General features: G+C 42.9%; 1 protein-coding gene across 1 annotated transcript in view; it reads right to left on the bottom strand.

Moving 5' to 3' along the window:
- Nucleotides 1-18,796, bottom strand: part of BARX2 (BARX homeobox 2) — a 66,342-nt gene that overhangs the window by 4,203 nt on the left and 43,343 nt on the right. Inside the window, exon 2 of the mRNA XM_077457870.1 lies at nucleotides 2,612-2,918. Coding sequence (XP_077313996.1) covers nucleotides 2,612-2,918 — 307 coding nt within the window. The remainder of the gene's footprint in view (nucleotides 1-2,611; nucleotides 2,919-18,796) is intronic.

The raw sequence follows: 18,796 nt of genomic DNA, 5'->3' as shown, positions 1-18,796 counted from the left end.
GTTCTAAATCCACGGGTAGTTCCTTAGATCACTTCTTGTGAATTTACATGTCTGATTGAAGCTGGAGAGCTGCTGAATGGCATAATATGTTTTGTGCTTCAGTGTTTTATTTTATGCTCAGTAAATGCATCATAGCTACATTTCCACAGCATAAAGAAAACTTTCATTTTCTGCAGCGAATGAAAAGTAAACTTAGTATCCTTTGACTCTGTTCATTGGTGTTGCACTTTTTGCAGTTTGTAGATAGGGAACTGTAACTTGCTTGTTTCAGTCTGCCTAATTTAACTTATTTTTTTCTGTTGCTATATGTAAGTAATTTATAATTAAAATAAAATTAAGCTGTAAAATTGAGTTGGTATCTCTTATTTGCTAATAAAAGTAATCTCATGGCGGAGAACTAGATAGGGAGACCAGCTTTAGGATGCCCAAAGACAGAAGTTTCTTTAGACCACTGTATAGACTTTTACACTTGGCACAGCCAAACATATAGACTTGTAGCACAGTAAATGAGGATAGAGGCACACAGCTCCGGAGCTTATCTGCATTGCAAAAGTAGCAATTGGTCAAGGTTTATAGATCGGTCTGATCAATTGTATTCCCATTCAAAACAGTTAAGTCTGTGTTCTGGTACCATAGACATAAGAACAAAAACAGTCAGACCAGCAGATGCTCTTCCCACATTTATGAACAACTAAAGGTACAAATAGCTTTACCTGTGAGCAGCTTGGCTAAATAAAACAATTGATTACTGTCCAAGATATTTTTTTTATTTGCACTAACACATCCATATTTTCATGACAAGCCTTCAGGGTGTACCCCCTTCTTCAAGGCCTACGATCACCTGAAGCAGCTTGCATGAAACACATGTCGCATGTGTCGCAACTTCACAGATAAAACTATTTTCTAAGACTTTATCTCCATACTTGATTGTGATCTGAACTAAACTTGTAGCACCGCTGTAAGCAGGAAGGAGAAGTCTTGGTCTTCAGGAATAGGGATACAGGCGTCAAAGCAAGCTCATCCAGAGAGTGGCAAACATATAGCTAAACAGAACATCGTTCTCCCGACTGACCTACACAAAATGGAAGTAGGAAGCGGCCTCACACATCACTCCTCTCTCCTCTGCAAACCACACCCTGACACGTTGCCCCCCCCCCCCCACTGGGGGCTTTGTCATCGTTTCTCTGGAGAGCAGCGTTCTGTTCACTAATATGTTCCATGCTTGATTGTGCTGCATAAGCGCTCACCATAAAATAGATTTATATATAGAAGTTATTTCAGAGCTATGAGTGTCTTTTTAAGGCTTACATGTACTTGAACTGTAAAGAAGTGGCTGTATAATGGGCACTATGTAAGAGCAGGGAAGTTGAGCTTAAGACCACAGTGCACTGGTGTTGATTTACTAAAACTGGAGAGTGCAAAGTCTGGCCCAGCTCTGCACAGAAACCAATCAGCTTCTATTTATTTTATTTTTCTCAAAGCTTAATTGAACAATCTAAATCTGATTGGCTACCATGCACAGCTGCAGTAGATTCTCCACTCTCCAGTTTTAGTAAATTAACCCCCACTGTCTAAGCATATTCACTCAAAGCAGTTGTGGAGTCAGAAAAGGACCATTGTGCAAGAACAGTTTTTAGTCCCATCAATTCAACTGACCACTTCATCTTTGTAAGGTTTTACCCCCTTCATGACCTGGCCATTTTTTGCTGTCTAGCACTTTAACTGGTACTTGCACGGTCATGCAATGGTGTACCCAAACAAAATTTCTATAATTTTTTTCACACAAGTAGAGCTTTCCTTTGGTGGTATTTGATCATTAGTGGATTTTGTTTTTTATTATATTAATGAAAAAAGATCAAAAATTGGACAAAAACATGTTTTACTTTTTGCTATAAAACATATTCATTAAAAAGAAAGTATACAAAAATATAATTTTTTCATATAGTAAATTTAGACCAAAATGTATTCCGCTACATCTTTGGTAAAAAAAAATAAAAATCCCAATAAGTTTATATTAACTGGTTTGTGTGAAAGTTAAAACATCCGCAAACTATGGTATATGTACTGGAATTTTTTTTATATATATTAGTAAATAATGGCGTTGATCAGCAACTTATTGTGGGACTGTGATGGCGGGGAAATCTGACACTGGGTGGGAACTCACTTACGGACACTGACATCACCAGTGATACTTATAACACTTGTTAGCTCTGCCCTATCAGATGCAGGGAAAGAATAAAATGTGTAATGCCCTGAAGTCTCTCATAATCCATAATATGCAACTAGTGTCATAAATAAAACATTTCCTCTACTTGCTCCTAAATGGCATCAAGAAGAAATGGGAGGAGCGTTCTGCAAGTCTCAGTGCTGGTCAGACAGGAAATGAGGGGAGGTTAGGTGACACCACCTGAAATTTTGACTCTAGGAACATGTTTAGGCAATCTTTAAAAATATTTACTATTCGTAAATGCCTGTTCCAGGTCTGAGTCACATTTAAAAAAAGCCCAGCACTCATCCAACCCTCATCTCCTGTAATTTGAACCCTAAATCCCAGAAGGCCCTTGAGCAGCTGCACAGTTAGTACATATTTTTGCAACCACCTTTGACTCACCGGTCTGGAGTTGAGAGATACTTCTGTTTCTGGAACTTCTTCTCCAAGCCCATGAGTTGCATTTCAGTGAAGATAGTTCTGCTGCGCCGTGGCTTTTTCACACGAGGGGTTGCCTGCTCAATCTCAGACTCACTACTTTGGGGGGCTTCACTGGCGGGAGTCTCAGAGCGTGCACAAGATGAAGAGAGATGTGTAGGGGAGAGCAAAGGAATGTGCGAGGATGAAGGTGAAGGGACCAAGTGGGATACAACATTGGGCTGCCGGGTGATGACGGAGAGCAGTGGGTATGACCTGAGCGGAGATGAGCCTATTAAGAAAGAATACAATTGAAAACCCAGTTATGGCTGTGTTGTACAAAGAAATGTTCCTACAATGTTAACGACATACATATTACATACTCCCATGATAAGGGTTAGCTTTGATAAGTGCCACAACTATAAAATAGCTATTGCCTTTGACCTTGCACTAAAAATGCACTTACAGTACCTTTCATCTCTGCCCACTAGGTGAGGGCGAGGTACCCATCCCTTTGAGAAGAACCAGGAGACTACTGAGTATTCTAATTATTGCATTGTGTTGGAGTGTCTTCTCGCAAGATTTAAGGTATTCAGCATTTCTTGGATCTTGTCAGAATTGATAATGTCACCCCCTGCAGTATGGAAACCAGGTAAGGTAAGTATATTTACTAATGTTTTATTAATGTTTGCTTTTCTAATGGACTTTTTTTTTAACAACTTTAGCATTTGGCCTGGGGAGGTGGCAGCATGGCTAATTAAGCTGTCCTTACTTGCAGTGCAAGGTCTACTTTATTAAAAAATGGAGAATAAGTATTGTTGATATAATAATGTTTATAAACTGTATTTTTTTCCACATAGCTATCTTCTCTACAACCCAATGTCTAGTATTTCATCTTTGTACAAAATATGACAGCATATATACTTTTGTCAATCAGGTGTCAACGCGTTCCTGAAGATGAGTAAATATTTGTTAAATTTAGGGAATCAGACTTAAAGTAGAACTAAAGGCTAAAGCTTTTTTTTTTTACATTATGGATGGAGAAAAGAAATATTATAACCTTTGTCAGTTTTTGTTAAATATTCTCAGTGCTTTAACTATCAAGAGTGCCTCAATTACAGCTATTTTCCACGGAGAGAAGGCTGAGGGAAACTTCCTTGAGCTTCATGAGGTTCATAGAACTTCCACGTGTATAATTAAAAAGCCACTAATAATGCTGTCAACTCGATGGCTTTGATAAATGAACAGCTGCCTTAATTAATCAAGACCTTGAAGTGAATTGCTCACCACAGTGGTTTTCTGTTGGCTGTGTGTGCTGTAAAGCTGCGCACCTCCAGGCTCAGACTCGAAGGATCTGGGTGGCCAGAATAGGGAACATTAACATTTTCCTGCTAGTTGTGCTGAAGGAAAATGATAACCTGCGAGGCTCACGGCAGCTTCTCTGGGACTGCACAGGTTAATATGTCACTGTGAGAACTGTACACCTCCCTCCCAGGCAAATACTACCTGTTCTGTAATAGAAGGTAAGGGGAAAATGGGAGATTAATGGATGTCATCCCTTGGCAGATTAGTGTAGACAGCAGCCAACAAATTCTGGGCTGGCGCTAGGAAAATAATCACTGAATGTGCAGTGCAGTGAGTGTTCTCTGTTTTTCTGTATTATGCTTCTATAAGTGTCATTCATATTGCAACCTGAAACAATGGAATGAGAACAGCCCCCCTCCCTTCCAGCAGCACATAACATTTACAAATGTAGGAGATGGTGGAAGGAGATTTCCCCAGCACATCACATTTTTAACATGAATATGATTTGTTGAAAGGAGCCTCCAGTAATGATGTTTCTAGAAATTGGGATTCAGATTCCTGTAGCAGTACAGATGTTTTCAGGAGATGGGATCGAGTTGCATTATGAAAGCTGACAAGCACTGCTATCCCCAGATCTGCTGTAATACATAGAATACATCTTTGTAATGATTCCTTAAAGCGTTTGTAAACACTTACAACACACTTTGACCTACAGGTAAGCCTAGATTAAGGCTTACCTTTAGGTCCAAGAAATATCTCCTAAACCTACACGGTTTAGGAGATATTTGCCAAAAGACAGGCACCGCTGTCTACGGCGCGCAGGCGCACTGAGCGTGGCACCATCAACGATAAAGGTGCCGCGCATGTCGGCTCCCGTGCACATGCGCGGGAGTGACGTCATTGTGGCTTCGCCGAATGACAGCGGCAGAGCAGCGAGACCCCACCGAGAAGATGGATGCGCCGGACTACAGGGGACAGCAGTTACATCGCTGGCTCCTGTGTCAGGTAAGTGACACATAATGGACTACTATGCGATGCATAGTAGTCCATTATGCTTTGCCTTTGCAGGGAATGAAAGAGGAAGTAAACTCATTAGGGTTTACTTCCTCTTTAAAGGGATTCTAAAGGTTAATTTAACAAAAAGAAAATAACAAACATTGTATATTTACATATTCTATGCAATGGTTTTGCACAGAGCAGCCCCATATACTCTTCTTCTCAGGTCCTCTGCCAGAGCTTCTAGCCCGCTCCCCTGTCATGTGCCCACCATAGCACCCTGCTTGCTATAGGGACACTTGCGCCAGCTCTGTATGGGCATAAGACACACAGAACATAGCTCGGGCACGCCCCGGCTCCCTCCTCACTGGCTGTGATTGACAGCAATGGGAGCCAATGGCTACCACAGCTGTCTCAAAGCCAATGAGAAGGAAAGGGGCAGAGAGAGCCTCAGCTCTCTTGGGCATTGCTGGATCGAGATCAGGCTCGGGTGAGTATAGGGGGGGGTTCTAGCTACACTAAGAAGGTTGTTTACCTGCATGCATAGAATGCATGCAGGTAAAGAACTTTCTGCCTTTACAACCACTGAAAGTAAAACCTGTACCCAGACTATCTACACTAAGGCTGCATTCACACCTGAGCGTATTGTTTTCAAGCAGAAAGTCGCACAATTTTACAGCAATTTTGCCATGATTTTGTACAGGTCAAAAGGTCACCAATGTAAAAGCAGAAAAACGCCTGTAATCTGTCTAAAAAGAAGATCATGTACTTTTTTAAGCTTCAGGCGTTTTTGTTTGAGGTGACAGAACACTCATGCCATGTACACATGACCGGACTTTCCGCCAGAATAAACTCTGACTTGCCAAAGTCCATTCGTTTAGAATGCAATGACGTACTGGTTAGAGGGTGCCCGCAGAAGTTTGACCGGGTATGGTTACCTTGGGTGGAACAGTTTTGATTTCTTGAAATGTTGCGGTTGAGCCTCCCCCCCCCCCTCGTCCCCCCCTCGTCCCCCTCTTCCCCCTCTTCCCCCCCCCCTTTTTTTTTTTTTTTTTTTTTCTCTTTTTTTCCCTCCGCACTGGTATTTTTGGTAGGGGTATGTGGGGGATTTGCATGTGAGCTTGCTGTATGAACACACTCCTTTTTCTTTTTCATGTGCAATTTTGCTGTTCTGGCTCATTTGATATGTCATGGTATTCTTGGATTACTTCTGTGCTGTACCAGTCTGCTGAGATGTATGCATATTGCTTGTTATGTTCTGTCTTCTCAATAAAACCAACCGTGTCGTTAAAAAAAAAAAAAAGAATGCAATGACGTACGACGGGACTAGAAAAGGAAGTTCAATAGCCAGCAGCCAATAGCTGCCCTTGCGTAATTTTTGGTCCGTCGGAATAGCATACAGACGAACAGTTTTCCCGATAGGAATTGATTCCATCGGAAAGACTTAAAACATGTTCTATTTCTAGGTCCGTCAGAATTTTTCAGAAAAAAAAGTCAGTCGAAACCCACACACGATCGGAATATCCAATGAAATGATTCCGTCTGACCTTTTCTGCTGGAAAGTTCGGTTGTATGTACGCGGCATCAGATGTGAACAGGTGCCACAGGGCGTTTTGGAACTTTTGAGATGAGCATTTTAAGAGCTGAAAATGCTCATGTGTGAATGGAGCCTAAAGTAATTCCATATTCTGAATATGCATAAATATAAGTTTAAATAAAAAAAGACGAAAAGAAAGGCAGCAATAGAGCCACATGCTGACAATATCTCTGTAGAGAGATCTGTGGTCACAGCATGTAACTGTAGAATCTGAGAATAGAAAGAACAGTCTGCTACGAATGGTTCTGTGACACAAATTCAAAACGTTTATATTGGCATATAGCCAGCGTAATTCTCCTGAACAATTTTTACCACTATCTTTGATATCGTCTTCAGAAATCATCATTTGTCACAGCTTTGTATGATTTTAACCACCGAAGGACAAGCTGCGGCAGGTCCTTTCCAGCATGTTGGCTCTCCTGGGCACTCCTGGACAAATCGGCGTAGTTGTATGTCGGACACTTTAAGACAACTAGGAGGCAACGCGCGGTGCGACGACGGAGCCGATTCTCTTGCCCAGCTGCCGCAAAGTCCACTTGGCACCCGCACTTGCTCCTGAGAGAAGCAGAACGGAGATCTGTCAATGTAAACAGACAGATCTCAGTTCTGTAAGGAGAGAGGAGATAGATCTGTTTTTCATACTAAGTATGAACCGCAATTGGTCTCCTCCTCCAGGCAGTCCCATCCCCCCACAGTTAGGAACACTCCCTAGGACACACATTTAACCCCTTGATCGCCCCTAGGGTTAACCCCTTCCCTGCACATGACATATATAAAGTAAGCAGTGTTTTTTTTTAGCTCTGATAGCTGTAAAAATGTCAATGGTCCCAAAAAAGTGTCAGAAGTGTCCGATCTGTCCGCCACAATGTCACAGTCTCAGTAGAAATTGCAGATCGCCGCCATAAATATATCCCCTATTTTGTAGACACTATAACTTTTGCGCAAACCAATCAATATGCGCTTATTGTGATTTTTTTTTACCAAAAATATGTAGAAGACTCCATATTGGCCTAAACTGAGGAAGAAATTAGTTTTTTTTAGATTTTTTGGGGGGGATATTTATTATAGCAAAAAGTCAAAAATATTGCTTTTTTTTCTAAGTTGTTGCTCTTTTTTTGTTTATAGCGCAAAAAATAAAAACTGGCGAGGTGATCAAATTCCACCAAATGAAAGTTCTATTTGTGGGATAAAAAGGACGTCAGTTTTGTTCGGGTACAGCGTTGCACGACCATGCAATTGTCAGTTAAAGCGACGCAGAGCGTATAGCAAAAAATGGCATGGTCATTAAAGGGGCAAATCTTTCCGGGGCTGAAGTGGTTAACAAACTTCTATAGAAGCTATAAAAGTGAGATGGCTTTTGCTATTTATACTGTACTGAATGAACATACAGGTTACAATTACTGGTCTCCTTTTAGAAATGGTAGTTGCCTGGCTATTTTATCGTCCGTATTTTTTGAATTCCTGACTTGGAACAGCATGCAGCAAGTGAAGTCAGAACTCCTGTATACTTTTTCCAGACAAATATTGAAGCCCTTGGATTGGCATGACAGCCAAGCTGCCAGCATTTTCAGTTTAGCAGTGGGAGTCTATATATTTTTTTTATAACACAGGAAATGTTCTGAGTGTAACAGTGAATTTAGACAGACAGATTTCTGAATTAGTGGAGTTATTCCAATCAACTATTGTCACTCATTTCAGTGTCATGCCTAAATGTGAAAGAGTGGAATTTTCTCTAAGGCATTTCTTTACAAAATGCAGAAAAGGTGGAATAATCATTAAGTCTTTATCTGAACGCTGGTGATGTGACAGGAGACTCTGCGGGATCCTTGCTGTAGGGTGGATGGAGCTGACACTGTAATGACATCATTGCCAAACAATCTTCAGCCAAAGAAGAAATGGAATCCCACACTAACAGGCTGGGGCCCACATCATTGTATTTCAAAACTCAGTCCTTCGGGTGGAGATAAAAACAGTCCAATTACTGTATGAAGTCTCAAACACTTCCTCAAAGCAGTAAGGGTTTTCACCAAATTTTAGATTTATTTATTTGTTATAGGTATTCATATAGCATCAACAATTTATGCTGCACTTTACATATTGTACCTTCATTTCAGTTATGTAGATAAATGTGAATGATTTTTAAAGACTCTTCAACTTTATTTTCAATGACAGAAAGATGAATCATAAACTTTTCCTCATTACTGAATAATTTTTCCCTTTTTTTAATATTTCCTCTTTTTTTTTATGATACACCAAAAAATGTAGTGTTTTTTGGTGCAATATGAAGAGACAAAGCGAAGTCTCGATAAATGGGCACCTTTGTTTATATAAAGAATTTCAGATTTTTTTAGTGCTACTTATTATTTCCACATCTTTATTGGGGTGAAGGCATTTCTGTTTAAACGTTTTTATTCTGCTTTGGTGATTAACGTGAAGTATGCAATGTTTCCTTCAATTGACAATGCATTGTCTTCCATGTCGAGTTCTTTCTACTCTTTGCATAGGTTCACGCTGAAAGGTGTACTCAGTGAATGTTCTCTTCAAAAGCTCCATGAAGGAAAAAGGGTGTAGGAGAGAGACTTCAGGGTGTGCAGATTAAAATTTACTTAAAGTGGTTGTATACCCTGTACAACCACTTTTACCTACAAGTAAGCCTATATTAAGTCTTACCTGTAGGTGCTGGAAATATCTCCTAGACCTCCACAGTTTAGGAGATATCTACAATGAAGACACGTGCCGATGTCTATGGCGCATGCGCACTTTAGAAAGGGCAGAATGTGCCGTTTCTAAAGGGGCCATGCTGTGGCTGGCAGCTCCCGCCATTCAGAGCCGGAGTTCAAAGCCCCGGAAGGAAGAGGGGTGAAGATGGACTCTCGCTGCTAGTGGGGACCATGGTGACATCGCAGGCTTGAGTTTCAGGTAAGTGGCACATAATGGGCTACTATGCGATGCATAGTAGCCCATTATGCTTTACCTTTGTAGGGAAATAAAGAGAACGTAAAACACATCAGGGTTTACTTCCTCTTTAAAGCAGTAGTAAACCTGCACATTAACCCTTTCATGACTAAGCCTATTTTTGGCATTTGGTGTTTACAAGTTAAAATCCATATTTTTTGCTAGAAAATTACTTGGAACCCCCAAACATATATATATATATATATTTTTAGCAGAGACTCTTGAGAATAAAACGACGATTGTTGCAATATTTTATGTCACGCGGTATTTGCGCAGCGGTGTTTTAAACACAACTTTTTGGGAAAAGGGACACTTTCATGAATTAAAAAAAAAAAAAAAAACAGTAAAATAAGCCCAATTTTTTTGCATAATGTGAAAGATAATGTTACGCCGAGTAAATAGATACCAAACATGTCACACTTTATAATTGCACGCACTCGTGGATTGACGACAAAGTACGGTACCTAAAAATCTCAATAGGCGATGCTTTAAAAAAAATTTACGGTTACCAGGTTTGCGTTACAGAGGAGGTCTAGTGCTAGAATTATTGCTCTCGCTCTGACGATCGCGGTGATACCTCACATGTGTGATTTGAACACCGTTTACATATGCGGGCGCGACTTCCGTATGCGTTTTTTTTGCCTCGCGAGCTCGCGGGGACGGCGGGCGCTTTAAAATGTATTTATTTATTTATTTAATTTATTTATATTAAAATGACTAAATTGTTTTTTAAAAAAAATATAAATTTTTATCACTTTTATTGCTGTCACAAGGAATGTAAACATCCCTTGTGACAGTAATAGGTGGTGACAGGTACTCTTTATGGAGGGATCGGGGGTCTAAAAGACCCCCCACCCCTCCTTTACACTTCAATGTATTCAGATCGCCGAAAACGGCGATTCTGAATACCGTATATTTTTTAAAACCGGCGTCATGACGTCGCTTCCGTGTTTACGATTAGGATACTGGAACGAAGCCGATTACGGCTTCGTTCCAGTTCCTCCCCAGCAGCCGGAGGCGCCGGATCTTGAATCGGTGCTCCCGATCGAGCGGGAGCACCGGTAACAGCGGCGGGAGGGGGGGACGTCCCCTCCCGCTCCTCCGGCATAACAGCCGAGCGGCATTTAGCCGCATCGGTTGTTATGGCTGGAAAGCCAAAAGCCCTCTGAAAAAAACGTTACCGGGATGATGCCTGCAGGTGCGGGAAGGGGTTAAAAAAAAAGGAAAAAAAAACCTTCCAAGGCAAAGGTATAATGAGCTAGTATGCAGTGCATACTAGCTCATTATCAAATACTTACCTCAGAATGAGGTGACATGAGCTGACATTTTGCCCTCGGCGTGTCTTCTGGGTTTGCGGCTCCGGCGCTGTGAGTAGCCAGAGCCGCGATGACGTCACTCCCACACACGCACGCAGGAGTTTTCTTCCTGGCAAGGTCCGGCAATGCTGCCGGACCTTTAGCTGGGGCATTCAGAGTGCATGCGCCTCTGACGTCAGCGGCTGCATGCATAGGGAAATATCTCCTAAACTGTACAGGTTTAGGAGATATACATTTTAACTACAGGTAAGCCTTATTATAGGCTTACATGTAGGTAAAAGTGTAAAATTTGAGTATACGACCGCTTTAAAGTGGCTGTAAATACAGAAGGTTTTTTTTTTTATCTTAATGCATTCTATACATTCAGGCCAAAAACTTTAAGACACAACAAACAATAGAAACGTCAGTGAGCCTCCGGTCACTGTGCCGGACGCGCGCACTTGGCAAAACACTGTTGCTGCTATTGCACGCAAATAAACCCGGCACCAAGGCCCCGCCACCAAAAGGCTGCATATTTGCATGCGCTCTGCGCCAAGAAGTTAAACAGGATGATAATTAAAAGTATAGTCTGTAGCATCATGGCTGTACATTAATAGCCACACTGAGATATAAAAGGAAAATATGTCCTGTAGATGGTGAATCCTGACCCATTGTTCTTCCGAACCTATTTGTCCCCACTACATCAATGTGCAGAATCTTTACCTTCCCCTTTATGTCTGTCTGACATGTTTAATAATGGGGAGTGTCTACAATAAATGGCAGCTATTGGGGTATACATTTAGGGTGCTTTGGTGCACACTACTTTACTGCAGAAGTCAGGGCCGCTGATAGGCCAGTACAACTGGCCCTGCTGTACCGGGCCTGACCAGCAGGGGGGGCCCGGGCAACCTGAACTGCAAAGTAAATAAAAAAAAAATAAAAAAAGATTCTCCTCCACCGATCATCGTCCGCACAACCCCACCCCCGTTCGGTAAGGTTTTTTTTAAATTAAATGTGATTAGTCTGTGCTGTATGAGGCTGCAGGGGAGGGACTATTTGTTGTATTTCGGGCGCGGAAGAATACGCCTTCTGCGCCCGCTCCTCCTGCTCCGCACACAGCACAAGTCCAGGCCAGCATACCCTATGGTGTTGCGGAGTGATATTCCTCTCTCTCTCTCTCTCTCTCCGCGTGAGAAGAAGTAGCAGAGTGAGAGGAGCAGAGAGTGCAGGGGCCGGGCGATCGAGCTATTGTGGACACTCAAGAAGAGGGAGGAAGTGATCTCTGCTGCCCTGCTGGAGCTAATAATTACACAGGTGAGGTGTATGCTTGAAGTTCAACATCTACTACTACTCTGCAAATACTCTGCAATACATACTCTGTCTGCAATACTCTGCAATACATACTCTGCAATACATACTCTGCAATACATACTCTGCAATACATACTCTGCAATATATACTCTGCAATACATACTCTGCAATATATACTCTGCAATATATACTCTGCAATACATACTCTGCAATACATACTCTGCAATACATACCCTGCCAATACATACCCTGCCAATACATACCCTGCCAATACTCTGCAATACATACTCTGCCAATACTCTGCAATACTTTATACCTACCCTGCCAATGCTCTGCAATACTTACTCTGCCAATACCCTGCAATACTTACCCTGCCAATACTCTGCAATACTTACCCTGCCAATACTCTGCAATACATACCCCGCCAATACTCTGCAATACTTACCCCACCAATACTCTGCAATACTTACCCCGCCAATACTCTGCAATACTTACCCCGCCAATACTCTGCAATACATACCCCGCCAATACCCCGCCAATACCCTGGCAATACTCTGCAATACTTACCCTGCCAATACTCTGCAATACATACCCCACCAATACTCTGCAATACATACCCCGCCAATACCCTGGCAATACTCTGCAATACTTACCCTGCCAATACTCTGCAATACTTACCCTGCCAATACTCTGCAATAAATACCCTGCCAATACTCTCCGAAATACCATTTTATTTATTCATTAATGGTTTGTATTACATATAGATATTAAAGAGGTATGTTCTCATCTGAAAACAGTATTTCTTTTGGATAATCAAACCTATAACTGACTGGAGAAAAACAAATATCACTTGTAGACAAACCTACACTTTGTTTCAAGGCGGGGTCTGGGGAGGGGAAATGGGTGGGGCCAGGGGTGGGGCTAAAGGAGGGACCAGGGGCGGGGCCAGGGTGGAGCTGAAGGGGGCCCCGTCAGATAGGCTGTACGGGGCCCCATGATTTCTATCAGCGGCCCTGGCAGAAGTATAAGGTGAGGTACCCCAAGCAAAGGACTGACTCAGAATAAAAAGGTCTTCACAAAATAAAATATACCCCTCCCAACAAAAATAAAAACTAAACAACGATTCAATTTCTTTTTTAAACTCATAGAAATAAAAAACACCAATCAAACAAACAAAGCAGATGGTCAGGGGAGGGACAGCAGCTAAACAGCAACTTCAGGTAATCAAAGTCAGAAAAGAAAGTAGTTGCACTCCAGAGGAAAACACCCCAATCTGTGTTTATTGATGGATTTGATGTTGTACATCAGACCATCTGAATGGCTCCTTCTGATATTTCACTCAAATTAGCTTATTTGAAAGCATTAGTTGTTGATACACAAAAAAGTAATCCTTAAAAAGCTGTTCAGTCTCTAAACTGTAAACACATGAGAGATATAAAATATACACTGCAATTCACAGTAATTTAGTGCATTATAGCAAAATATACCACTGTATAGCAACTATCTTCCCTCTACACCATACCACCAAACTCTTTTCTATGAAAACAAATGACACCTATTAGCAAAAGTATGTAAGCATAAGACACACATCCTGCCACGCCCCCTTAAATGTGAATTATAAAAAAAATATATTAGCTAAACCCACAAGTGCTTTTTCAGAACCACTACTATAACTTTATACTGGCTTTTAAAATATAAATAGTGCATTTTATATACAACTATATAGATCAGACCAAAATGAGGAACAAATGAGGAGGAAAGTGGGACAGAAGGACTTTGTTCCAAATCAGGGACAGTCCCTTGAAATCGGGGACAGCTGGGAGCTATGCATACCCACAGACTGTCGGCTATCCCTGAACCAGCCTTTCTAAACCGGTGTGCCATGTGTCTGTCAGGAATGCCACAGCAGCCTGGATGAGAAAGGCCGACTGGCTGAAAAGCTGATAGACTTTTCTGCTTCTAGTAGACAGTGAAGTGTTGATCTATAGAGTGGAAACTGGATTAGGGTAGCAATGAGCAGAGCCGTAGATGGAAGGAGGCTGCTTTATGTGTCCCGTCGACCTGCCCTGCCTCTGTTTACAATGCATGACTTTGTAAACAAGCATTTTACCTGGCAGTGCATGTGCAGAACTTGAATTTTGGCACATGAGTGTGTCAGCCATGTACAGTAAAAGGTGCTTTTTCAAAAGGCTGTGAGTCCCTGAATGCACTGTAGTTTCAGGGACCCTTACACACACAGATGTCAAACTGGGAGCAGTGGCTGTGTCCATGTAACCACTACGTCCCAATCATTCCCAGGACAAGGTCATCATCCAGCAGCTAGGGCAAAGATGCCAAACTGCCCCCCCCCCCCATCCTTCCCATTCATGATGTGCAAGTTTAAAGGATCCTAAGCCCAGCAGTCACTTGCTTGTCAGAATCACTCTGCAGCTCCTGATCTGTCAGCCAGGTTTTACATTGACTTGTTAGTGCACCTGTATGCTGAAGCCACCAGCTGTGCTTACAGGATACAGAAGCACTGCACTGCCGGGAGGGGGGAGCTGGAGGGAGAGAGAGCACAACACCACCTCCTCACATCTCTCTTCTGGATACTTCTCAGCTGTGCGGGCTATAGCAGCAGCTAGTGATAATCGCAAGAGAATCCGGTAGACTGGTGTTACCCAAGTTGATCGATTGATCAACTTGATACATTCAGCCTGCCCATTAACAGTTCTAATCTTAGCAGGAACCGGCCGAGATTCGAGTTGTGTATGGCCAATCTAAGACTCTACCTGTGTGCCAGTTCTGTGTGCACCCCAAATGCAGATAACACATGCAGTATGTTTGCCTGCACTGGATCACACGGTACCCAAGTACCATGCAATCTGGTTGTAGTGCCTTTTTAAAAGTAGTACATACACTACTTTTGGTGCAAGCTGAAAGAGCACTGCACTCCACTTGCACAGGCATCCTGGTGGCTTTACACCTAAACCCTACACCCCTGACCCAACCCCTACACCCCTGACCCATAGACTCTGTATGATCAAAACTTTTCTAAGGTAGTGGGACTGCTTTTTTAGACTGGGGTGCCTTGAAGCTGAAAATACTGTTGAATACCATGAATGAAAAGAGGTGATAAACATTGCCCTAAACAACTTACAAATGCACTGACAAATGACTGCTGGAAACCTACTCTTTTAGGGTGAGGGAGCTGGCACATAACACCCCCATTATTGGCACTTCTTAGTCAGTTAACGTAAGTTCAAAGTGCATTGAATTCAGTCTGGCTATATTCCACATTAACAGCTATTTTCAGACATGTTGGATCTGCAGCAAACCCTAACCTCATCCCTATTTACAAACATATTTGATATATTCCTTAACGGTTATTATATCTCATTTCATGCACAGTATATTCAGTATCATCTTGTCCTCAGAATTCCTCTGTGAACAAGTTCCTGTGTGTTTCCCAAATTAGTTACAGATAATTAACTGCTTGTGTAAACTTTGCTGCTTCTCCTCTCCTCTGTGTCCAATTACTTCACTGTCAAATAAGTTCTGCTATCACCTCCAAACGATACTGAATAATTGTAAATGATTTTTACAATTGTCACCTAGTTGATTTTCCATCAAGTCAGACTCATTGCAGAAATATAGAGCTTTATAAATGAAAATTCAAGCAAAAGGAGTGGAGAGATGGAAAAAATTTTTTTTTCATTTCTAACAGCTGTTTACTTTACATCAGAATTCAAACAAGACATTTTATTTCCTGACCCTTCTTACATTTGGTTTTCAAAATCATAGCAATTTTTTCCTGATGTATTTTCTAAAGTTACACTTGAGCTAAAAAAAATAAAAATAATAATTATTAACGTAAAAGCACCCTGTTGAGAAGGTCCCCAAACAAAGGTAAGGTCAGTAGATGCTCTCTTTGGGGATTCTCCTATGAATCCCCATTGGAGCTATCTTACTGTTTTCCTGTGGTTGGGGTTCCTACCCCTCCCTTGCCACCATCTTAGGATGCTTATATAACAACAGGCAAAGGCTCTTTGTGCCTTGTATGGGAAAAAAAGTAAAGCAGGGTCTTGATCAACACATATAATATTTGAAGGCCTAATTCCTTTTCACAAAAAGTAGAAAATGTGGCAAAACTGATGTGTGTTTACTACTTATTTGCAGTGAGGCCTACAGAGCATTGAACCCACAATGAGTGTGTAATGCCACGTACACACGAGCGGACTGTATGGCGTACTTAGTCCGTCGAAACACATTTCAGCGGACAATCCGCTCGTGTGTGGGCTTCAGCTGACTTTTTCAGCGTGCAGTCCGGCGTACTAAGTATTTCGGTTTTTTCGAAATTCTGTCCGTCGTACTTTGGTTTCAGCGGACAATCCGCTCGTCAGTATGCTAGTTCGACGGACTAAGAATGGCGCATGCCCAGAAAGGATTTACACGGCGGAAGGGTGCTTTGCTGTGTCTTGGACTTCCTATTTCTAGTCCCGTCGTACGTGCTGTACACGTCATCGCGCAAGCTTTCGACGGACTGTTTGTGCATCCGTGTGTGGTCAAGTCCGTTCAGTGGAAAGTACAACGGACTGTCCGTCGGATTGTATGACGAACTAAGTACGCCATACAGTCCGCTCGTGTGTACGCGGCATTAGGAGTACAATGCGCAGGCTCTTTCAATGTATTCTGGTCAGCCTCAGGTCTGTACATAGGTGCTGAATTACAAAGCAGGGGTGTTAAGAAGGGATCCCCAGCACATTCTGCACAGTACTTCTACCATGGTGGCACAGGGGACTTGTAGTACTTTCTATTAAATGATCCCAGACCATACCAAATTAAAATAATTACAAGATGCTGTAGGCAGAATCACTCCACAATTTGTGGGAGGAAGCTGTTTGAGTTTTGGTACTGTTGTATGAAATTATGCTTACACCCTAAATAGGAGTATAACTAGATAGTGATGGACGAACTTCCGACGGGACGTTTCGCGAACGCGAAATGCGAACGGACCCAAACGTTCGCGAAACCGACCGTTCGCCGCGGGCCCCATTGACTTCAATGGGAGGCGAACTTTGCAAACCTTCATGTCGAATTTGCGGCCACGTGGTAATTATTAGGGGGTAAAACGTAGTCCCACCATCTGGACAATGACATAATACATGTATGAGGTGAATTTGGGATCGATAACTACAAGCATTTTTATTTTATTTGGGAAATTGTTCTAACAATTCAGGACTATGGAGCTAATGAAGGCAATGGAGGAGAGGGAAGGTCAGGGACCAGGGTAGGCAAAGAAGAGGGTGCAGGAGATGATCACCAGCAGCGTGACATACCGGAATGACACATGCACCGTGATAGAGGCATCTGACAGCAGCACCGTAATACAGAGCACTGACAGCAGCACCGTGACATACAGCGCTGACAGCAGCACCGTGACATACAGCGCTGACAGCAGCACCGTGACATACAGCGCTGACAGCAGCACCGTGACATACAGCGCTGACAGCAGCACCGTGACATACAGCGCTGACAGCAGCACCGTGACATACAGCGCTGACAGCAGCACCGTGACATACAGCGCTGACAGCAGCACCGTGACATACAGCGCTGACAGCAGCACCGTGACATACAGCGCTGACAGCAGCACCGTGACATACAGCGCTGACAGCAGCACCGTGACATACAGCACTGACAGCAGCACCGTAAGCAGCCCCAGGAGGAAGTCAGCACAGCACAGGGATGGTGTGATCCCCTCATAATAAGAACCCCCAGGAGGAAGTCAGCACAGCACAGGGATAGTGTGATCCCTTCATAATAAGAACCCCCAGGAGGAAGTCAGCACAGCACAGGGATATCATAAGCAGCCCCAGTAGAAATATGACACCGCTCAACCTCTTCAAAGAGGAGGGTAGGGGCATATAGTACGGTGTGCTTTTTTGGGTCAAGGAAGTGAGCCAAATGAATTAAGAAGGTCTGTGTGCTTGATTAAAAAAATAGTTTATAGACATATACATGGTCTACTGGTCACATGTGTTGAATTCCTCCGAGATCCATGCCTCATTCATTTTTAGAAATGTGAGGTAGTTAACACTGTGGTGAGCTAGGCGAGTACGCTTATCGGTCACAATCCCCCCTGCTGCGCTGAACGTCCTTTCGGACAGGACACTGGATGAGGGGCAAGCCAACAGTTCGATTGCAAATTGGGCAAGCTCTGGCCAGAGGTCAAGCCTGCCCACCCAGTAGTCTAGGGGTTCATCACTCCTCAGAGCGTCCACATCGGCCGTTAACCCAATGTAGTCGGACACCTGACGGTCTAGGCGTTCCCTGATGCTGGATCCGGATGACACCTGTCGATGGGTCGGCTGAAAGAATGACCTCATATCCGAAGTCACCAACACATCTTCAAACCGGCCTCTTCTTGCAGGCGCTGTTGGATTGGTACCCGCAAATCCTTCTCTGGGAGTGGGAATTGCTCCTCTGCCAGCGCACGCAAAAGCAGAATGCAGCATTTCTCGAAGCAAGGCCTGGAAGTGCTGCATTCTGACAGCCCTCTGCGACGGCGGTAACATTTCCGCCATTTTGTGTTTGTACCGGGGGTCTAAGTACGTTGCCACCCAGTACTGGTCCTTGACCCTCATGCTTTTTATACGGGGGTCCCTATTAAAACACTGGAGCATGAAGGCCCCCATTTGCACTAAAGTGGAAGCGGTGTGGTGGCCTGGCTCC

The sequence above is a fragment of the Lithobates pipiens genome, unplaced genomic scaffold (genome assembly GCF_037356315.1).
Source record: "Lithobates pipiens isolate NorthernLeopardFrog02 unplaced genomic scaffold, aLitPip1_a1.2 Scaffold_27, whole genome shotgun sequence".
NCBI classification, from domain to species: domain Eukaryota; kingdom Metazoa; phylum Chordata; class Amphibia; order Anura; family Ranidae; genus Lithobates; species Lithobates pipiens.
Note: the sequence above shows the minus strand (reverse complement) of the source record. Positions and strands in the feature narration are given on the sequence as shown.